The 9,116-nt window shown below is 39.6% G+C and overlaps 1 protein-coding gene across 4 annotated transcripts in view; it reads right to left on the reverse strand.

The window, feature by feature from the left end:
• Positions 1–8,720, reverse strand: part of clstn1 (calsyntenin 1) — a 32,459-nt gene extending 23,739 nt beyond the window's left edge. For 2 of the 4 annotated variants that reach the window (XM_083569802.1, XM_083569801.1), the window contains exon 1: positions 8,139–8,505. In XM_083569802.1, the coding sequence (XP_083425928.1) occupies positions 8,139–8,244 (106 nt within the window). In that variant the 5' untranslated portion in view covers positions 8,245–8,505. Of the gene's footprint in view, positions 1–8,138 lie in introns of all 4 variants that reach the window. The other 2 variants (XM_083569800.1, XM_083569799.1) reach the window with 2 other exon arrangements.
• Positions 8,721–9,116: the final 396 nt, after the last annotated feature.

Consider the following 9,116-nt stretch of genomic DNA (forward strand, 5'->3'; position numbering starts at 1 on the left):
TGAAGGAAATTGAGGTGGATTTTTGCTTTCATTAATGGCAGTGGAGCCAAAGATTTGTGGACATGGCAGCGTGGTGATACTGTGGGTAGTGCTATAGCCTTAGAGCTCCAAGGGTCACTGGTTCGATCTTGAGCTCAACTTACTGTCTATGGGGACTTGTATTCAGCTGCATTCAGCTAACCTGGGAAGCTGGGTCATGTAAAATGGAGTCAAGTCAAATGTTCCAGATTTAATACGTGAGTATTTCTGTATGTAAAATGATCTAAAGCAAATACTAAAGGTAAATTAACTTAATCTATGATATGTAAAGAGAGTTTTTTTGTTTACCTTTGATGCTGAGCACAAATGCTGATTTAATGTCACTTGCTGAACATGAATTTGAAGCCGTACCCAGTTCCAGAAAAGGAATCCTGATTTGAGGGGACCTGCTGAGTTCAGCAATTACGTGATACAAACGCTACAACATGCATCCTCCAATCTCTCAAAAACATCCCACTATCTAGAGTAGAATTGCCGATTTTGCTCTGAGAAGCAGTGGAGTGAACTTCTACTTTGCACCCAGGGTTCAGATCCGGGATAAAACAGTTACTGAATAAGTTTAAATGAATTTTCCTGAGCTTTCTGTAAGAACCATATAACCCATGCAGAGTTATCTACGGTCATCCACAATAGGAAACGGATACAATTAATGTAACTGCTGCAAACAATTACAGCTATTTGGCCTGCACATTGGCTGAACCAGACCAGAACCAGTAGCCACACAATCTAACCGCCTTACTATGCGAGTGTGTGTGTGTGCGAGTGTGTTTTAACAATGACGCTGAATGATGAAGTAGGAGGCCGAAGTCAGGCCACTGGCCTCTCTTCATGAAAACGAATAGCAGCACAACTGCATTATAGATACAATTAACCAGAATTAAAACAGATAAATACATTTTTTAAATGATAAAAAAAAAAAATTCTGATAAAATACAAAAAAAATGGATTTGACATATTTGCATTTAAATAAATTGGAAATCCTTATCAAAAAGTCTATCAGCCAAAAAAAAAAAAAAAAGTCCATTCTGTGCAGAATCTTTTGATTATTAATGAAAGACTGCGGGTTGCATTAAGAATAATTGTCCAGTGTCTAGGAGTCTTAAATCGCTTGGTTATGATTTGCTATTTCTGGTTGGAGCGGTGCAGGCATCTTGTTGTGACACTCGTCATTCTCATGAGCATGAGCTACAGCAAACTCGGCCAATTAACGCCAATGACGCCTCCCCGTTCACACATTCAGCGCAAAGAGCGTTAAAAGCTGATATCTCACCAAGCTCACACTGCTATCACAACTCCAATTCTGTCTACAGCAAAACAAAAAAAACAAGTTCTTGGTGATCTACACATTGACATATCAAGGAAACAGCACAGATTTGCATCTGGATGACAATATGGTTAAGAATACAAAAGCGCTTGACAAAGAAACCCCCTGGTTGAGACAAATTCGTAACTGTGCTTTAACGTCTTTCTTGGGTTGAAACCCTTCCCATGAGAATAAGTGCGACACAATAAGACATTCAATTCTAGCATTACAAAGACCTACTTGCACACAAAGCACCCAGAGGCGACTCAATGACAGCCCATCCTCAAGAGCAGACCTTTCAGACTCTATGAAAACATGAGTTAGTCTACTATCCAGCCTTTACTACTACAAGAATGTAACATTGGAGAGAACACACAAGAAAAGAAAAAAAAAACACCACACTATTTTACTGAACATGCCTCCAGAAGGTTACATGACTATCTGATGAGCAAGTTGTGATACATGGTTTAACACCCACTGTTTTTTTTTTAAAGAGGTTTGTTCAAGGCCCACACAAAGAATTGCCAATTAGTTTGGTAATAAAACAGCTCTAACCAATTCTAAAGCCAACAAGTTAGGATGCGAGCAGGTAACTGACTTGGTCGACAGACACACTTAAGTGTTTGCATACGGATGAAGAAATGGTTGCACTTCTCAAATCACAGAACACTGTTCAGGGCCAAACCTGGAAATAAGGAAACAAGCCTAAACTCCTTCACAGTCAGAGCTGTTGGCACCAGAATTCTAGGCAGGGGGTTCCTATGTACTCAAAGAACAGTCTGTTTGTCCACTGCAGCAATCACAACACAGACAACAAGGCAAAGAGGGATTTTTGAGGAGGGTTGGGGGCAGGGTGTTGCTCAATGGGGCTCAATCTGGGCTCTGCGAGAGCCACACAAAGAGCCAGTGAGCGTGATGGCGAGAGAGAAGGCCACACAGCACAGTAGTTGCTTTGAGTTCACCTGTGGCTGAAACACACACACACGCACAGCTCTTAGCTGAAGCTAATGGCTCTCTGGTTACCTGTTCCTATAGAGTCGGTGCTTCTGACGCACTAACGCACGAACTGGCAAAGGGATGCAATGAAGCAAAACAAAAAAAAAGCCTCTCCCGAGACACACGAGTTCAGAACACACAGTGATTTCAGTCGAAAGGGCATATTAATTACATTACCCTTCTATAATGTCTCATCATTAAGGTTTCTCGTTTACCCTAATGAGAAATTCTCTGCATTCTTTACTTACACGCAGCTATTAAACACGCTAAACTACAACGCTTTATGCAAAGCACAATCCGTTAGCGCTCACACGGTAAGCATTCCCGCTTCTAGACCCCAAGCAAAACTCCACAACAAAAAAGCTATCGTTATATAAGTCAGACTAGCAAAGTCACGATATCTGTGGCATTGATTTTTGTGTTTGAAAGATAAATAATCTTGAACGAGTACACTTCATACAATAATATTTAGTGCTAAATGGGTCAGTCGTAACAGATCTGTGAATCCATTCAGCGCTCGGTGAGGGGCGAGTGAAATCTGACCATGAAAGATGATTTTACGCAAAATACAGGCCTAAACCCCCAGCAGAACCTTAGCTAGGAGATCACACGATTTAACAGCTGATGTTATGACGCCACTTGCCTCATCTGTGGAATTCAGGATTTGGTTCAGAATGCATGCAGAACATCTGAGCTAATATGCTACCAACAGTGGGCTTATAGTGACGTGTTCGTTTCGGCACGCAGATTTGAACTGCGAGGTCAAAAAGTCTATTGTTCTGAAGTTTCAATCTGAGAAGAACGGAGCGGAATACCGGTGCACTGCTGATTCAATATTCACCATTTTGCCCAAGAGGAGGTGAAGACATGAAAAAAACATAGCTCCATGCAAGAGGTATTGTTTAAACGTTTATTTACCCTGATAAAGAACAATAAACTGCTTGAAATCGCATTTAATCTCAGATATTTAAACATTTTAATCGAAGCCAAACAAATGGTTTCTCTGCACTTTAAGTAAGGGTACATATGCTTTGAGAACAACTTCCCAAGAAAAGAAAATGTTCACAATCACAGTCACACTTCAATGAATCTTGCGAACACCAATTTGATTTGCATCCGCATTTCTCGAGCTGCCAATTAAAGCTGAGGGTTTTCGCTGCACTTTGATTGCCTTCGGGGGAAAAAAAAAAAAAAGCTTCCCGTATTTAGCTATCTCCATCCAGCATCGAGTCGGATTTCATTCCCTTGCTGTTGCTGAGTGAGGCCTAATAAGCAGCCCTTATCTTATTTTTAGATTATGAATGATGCAGAAGAAACAGCAAGGTGTTATTGAGGGAACCTTGGGTGAAGCCGAACCGCATCATGAATACTTGATTGGCGTTTGGGCTGTGGATTTCAGCAGCTGTGATGCTTTGACATTACTTATCATGCCGCAGAGAGTGAAGCGTCCCCGCCGAGCGAGAGCTGCAGAGACAGGCAAAGAGTCTGCCCAGAGGGCACAAGTGCTGAATATGAAGCTGTTTATAGAAAGTTGGGCAAGTTCTCCACTGCTGAAGAGCTGAGCGAATATTCTAGAATAGATACTGATCCAGAAAGTAGAAGCGAGGCAAATCTGGGCCATTTCCATCATCAGCAATTTACTAATGCAATGGCCAATATATCAGGCCACTATTTGTGTTTTTGAGACCTTTGGATTTTTTCTATAGACTTGGGTTTTTAACACCTAAATGAATCTCCTGATAGACATGTAGGATGTTCTAAACCTAGTATCTGTGTCATGATTGAAATTTTAACTACAACGGGTTATAGAATACATTATAAAAGATCATCACACTGAAATCGAATAGTTTGAACAGTGAATTGTAACGGCTCGCAAGTACATAATAGCAATGATTTTTTTAAACTTTTATAACCTTAAATATATTACAGCAAATGTCTGCCACTGTGTAGAGACTCCAGATTCCGCGCTTATATGAAAAACGTACGTCATTGACATTTGCACAAAAAATTGCAAAAATGAACTGATTGATTTATAACATAACTTTCTTTACATTTCTATCCAAAATTAAAAATTCATTATTTATATTTACACCCCAACACATTTTGAAAAGCACACATGATTTTGAAAAGCATGCCAAACCCAGGAAAATAATCTGCTTGTTATAATGACAGAAGGAAGAAAATCATCGCCAAGAACACCATTTACATTATGTTATATTAATATCTGAAATGTCTCAATTCTTATTTTGGTAATGTTGTTTTCAAATCAGGTAATATTGTGACAACAGATATGGTGATGATTAACAGCACATAAAAAATTTCATAGTTACTGCAATGTTTTTGTTAAATCAAATTTAAATAATGGTAAAGTCTGAAATCATTTGAATTGATGGTCAAATTGGTCAAACTTTTTAACCTAAAATGATACGATACGATTGAAGAAAGTAGGCATTTGTTAGTAAATACATGTCGCTATCAAGAATCTAAGCAAAAGGTGGGCGGTGGTAACTTCGTGGTTAAGGAATTGGACTTTGAATGCAAAGGTCATGAATTCAAATTCCAGCCACACTAAGATGCCACCCCTGGTCTCCTAAAGCAACCTCATAGCTGCTCGGTTGTATCATTAAGGTAAATGTAAGTCCATTTGGATAAGGGTGTCTGCCAAAATGCAAGTAAATGTAAGCAAAAATGTCTTCACGTGTGGTGTTGGAATTTGATTAACAACCCAGAATAATTGATCTTTATCAACTGGCTGATACAAACATCAGGTTTGTCAGTGTAAAAGTAAAAAGAACCAATGCAATGATCATCTTGCCACTAAACAGTAAACGTACTGTAGTAAAAAAAAAAAAAAAAAAAAAAAAATATATATATATATATATATATATATATATATATATATATATATATATATATATATATATATATATATAATAAAAATGCTGTGAAAGAAAATCACTAGCCAATCAAACTATTATTACTTAAGCACAGGCTGATATAAACAGGGTTAAACATATATATATCAGTGTATATACAGAAAGTCTGAAATATAAGCTGGGGCTAATTTCTTTCTGGCCCAGACTGTAGAGGCACAAGGCTGAGGTGCTTTCTCCTGGTGATCCGAGTAAAATTTCCCTGAATTTCTGTGCATTGGGGTTAATGTATTTACTGACATCACTGATACATCCATGACACTTCATCAGAAGTAACTGAGAAGGTGAAAATTTCTGTATGTTGAGAGAAAAAGCTGAGTAACAGGAATCTTACTATGCTTGCTTTTCAGACCACGAGGTTTAAACAGTCTGTTATGTGCAATGCGATGCCATGCTAAAACCATAGCGGTTTCATAACAACATCATCAAATTATTGCTATGGGAAGCCCTCAAATTAAATATTGTGACCAGAAATCACTGAACATGATTAAGAAATTAGTCATGCGTCTGCTTAATTCGACAAACGCCCATATGAACGCACTGGCACATACTACTCGGTATCGTATTGTTGTTATGAAATCGTTTTCAAATCATAAGTATGTCACTGCTGGTAGGCAGAAATTGTGCTGTAGGCTTTTGTTGCTCTACAATACCCTGGGTACTGCCTGTACTCTCACTGGGGTGGCAGAGGAACAATGATCTTTTCAAAGCGCTTTGAAAAAGCGTATGAAAAATAGTATACCATCATAAAAAGAGTCCGCTCCTAGCTTTAAGAAAAAAGAAAAGTGTCTCAATAATACACTACACGATCAAGTGTGCAGGTAAAGAGTATTCTTCATCATGTCTATGCAAAGGGTGGGACATGAAGGAAGAAAACAGAGACACAACACGAGAGAACCTGGTGGAAGACCTGGATTTGGTGTTGCGTCTTCCTTGTTTGAGAACAGTCGGAAAAAGGGAGCAGGTGTGCTGCAACAAACAGCTTCAGTTAAACAGTCTCTGTGAAAACCATCAAGGGGAGGATATCCTTTAACAAAGCGACAGCAGGTAGTAAAACCTAGCAGAGGTTTCTGATGCGTCAGCAGAGACGAAGACTAAGTACGAGTTCCTTGAGATCTATACATATTTATTTTTGTCGTTTTTTTGACAGCTGGCTAGGGATCATTTGTTTTTCCCCAGCACAGATTTATAGGTTTATAACATACAAAAAAACATGTTGCTGAATGACCAGCTTTATGATTGGCAAAAATAAAAACAAATCTGTAATTAATTTATTTACCGTACAAGTTTCTATGCCAAATAAATAATATAAATATTTGAAGAAATCTTGAATTTGAAGAAAATGCCTCACAACACCTTTTTTTTTTTTTTTTTTTAACATAATAGTCTGCTTTAACATGATTTTTTTTTAACATGCTCTCTGTTGATATCACTAAGCCTACAACATGACCTTCATCTGCTTTCTTCTTTCCTGCAGGAAGAATAAATCCGACATTTTAAAATCATCCTGTATAGAAATAGCCCAGGAACATCAGATCATGCTGTAAGCTTATTCGACCCCAGTGCTATGACAGGAACACACCACAATCCAGCTTTTATCCAGTTTCCTGACTGCTGGCCTCCTGATTGTGCATTCCCAGCTGCCGCACATGGCAACTCCATTAGGCTTGACAATTATTGCCACCCTTCAACCCAAATCTCGATAAGCCGTGTCAGATGGGTCGGGTTCGAAACCGCATTTGCTGATCTCTTAGTGGTCGTGATGTATGCGGCTCATCCGTTATCTTAATTTGACACATGGAACCCATACATAACCCTAATAAGACGTGCGTAGCGTATGTGACCGTATGTGCTGTTTTCAATATTGGTAAGCAATTTGGACGTGTACGTTCGAAGCAGGAAAACGTGAAACAATTCAGCACTAGATTGATTTATGAGGACGTCTTGTCTCCCAGGATTGAACAAACCACCAGGGTGTGAGGATGCTGTTTCTCACCAGCCCTTTTGACTTGGAATATTGGTTTTAAATATTGGTACTAAAAGGTTCAAAATGCTTCACCCCAGCTGCAAGAAGGAGGTCTGTCTTTGTACCAGTGTTTTTACAGACTGTATAACGCTACATTTCTGATTTGTAGATATGAAATCAGTAAATATGTGCAATGTGACAGCACCAACAGTTAGGTCTGTTGATGCCTGTGCACCTGCACCCATGACCTCCGGAACAAATTACACTTCTTCCACCACTACCATCATCATCACCACCTTCACTCTAATAAACTAACTTTAGTACTTTACATAGTGCTTTCCAAAGCCTGATCACAGGATCTGCAATGCGTAGAGGATTTTCTGCGCAATAAACAGCCTCTTTTATTTCTCACCACTGCTCCAAATCTCGACAGGGAATTTTTTTATGAGTCAAAAGCCTGGTTAACAAACAGACACATATTTAAAGATGATATTTCTATGCTTCTTCTTCTTGTTGTGATTATAATAATACGGTATGGTTTGTGCGTGTACAAAGACAGCAGCATGGGCGCAGGGTGTTGGCGGCGCAGATCGGTGTCACACTCATTAACCTGCCTATTAAAACACGAGGGGAAAAAAATAGAAAATTGAGGATATTTGCATTTTGAAAGAAGGTAAAGAGGTGTACTGTATGGAGTGTGTGTGTAAATATTAAAAATAAATATTTCTCAACACCGTAGAAATCATTCATATCTCCGGGTCTGCGCCGCTTCACCATCTCACCGACTAAAACGGTGTGCACTTAAAAAAAGTCCGTTTATTACAGTTAAAGATTTTTTTTACCATGTGGGTTTAAATATTATATTATAAAATATGGAATAAATGACAAAATCTCAGCTCACCCTTGGCTGCCTCCACCGCAAAGAGCAGTCCGAGCTGCAGGAGGAGCAGCAGGAGGAGCAGCGGTCCACCCGCTGAGCACTGAAGCTTGGACCTGCCGTTCCTCATCCCTCAGTTTAGCTTAAAACGACCCAAATAAAAAAAAATATGGCCGAAGCTGGAATTAAGAAGCGCTTTCTCCCTCTTCTTCCTCGACCCCCTCGGCTTTTGCGTAAAGAAATATCCAGGAGATGGAGCGCGAATGGACGGTGAAAACTGTAAGATGGCTGCCGCGCAGCTCTGCCTCCTCAGTCCGTGCGCTCGCACTCGCTCGCTCGCGCGCGCTCTGGGCTCTCCGAGCGCCGCGCGTGCGTGACGTCACGCCGCTTATTCTCAACGCACCCTCTGCGGTACCCTCAGAATTAAAAACGCACGCGCAGGAAAATATCTAATAATTATAACCGCGTATCTTGTTTTTCCCCCCCCTACTATTATTAAATTATGATATTATATAATAATATTTCCATAAAGCTGCCATGTGATCATATGCTACGTTTGGGGCAGACATTTCGTTTCACCGACACCGGTTTAAGGGGCGTGGCCACGTGGGTGGTACAGGCTGGGATGCTAATCTAATTGCTATGCTATGTAGACATTCATAATTTCATTTATATTGAAATGATGGCGAGCAACAATATTAGGCACTATGTTGTTACTTTGCAGCCCCGTGCACCAAATTCATTTTTCATCAGGATACAATGTTCTGCAAATGCAAATAGTCTAATGACCTGCATGGTCGTGCAGATCGATAGCTGGTGCGGCCTGGAAACTCAGATTAGTAAATATAGATTTTATCCTGATAGCTTGACAGTTTCATAACCATTAAGTGCATATCATCACCCAATGCTTTTTGGAAAAGATTTGCTCCTGCTATGGTTCTCCATGCTAATCATAACCTAATAAAACTACATATATACAACAAATATTTAGAACATTTTGGA

The sequence above is a fragment of the Silurus aristotelis genome, assembly GCF_946808225.1.
Source record: "Silurus aristotelis genome assembly, chromosome: 19".
NCBI classification, from domain to species: Eukaryota; Metazoa; Chordata; class Actinopteri; order Siluriformes; family Siluridae; genus Silurus; species Silurus aristotelis.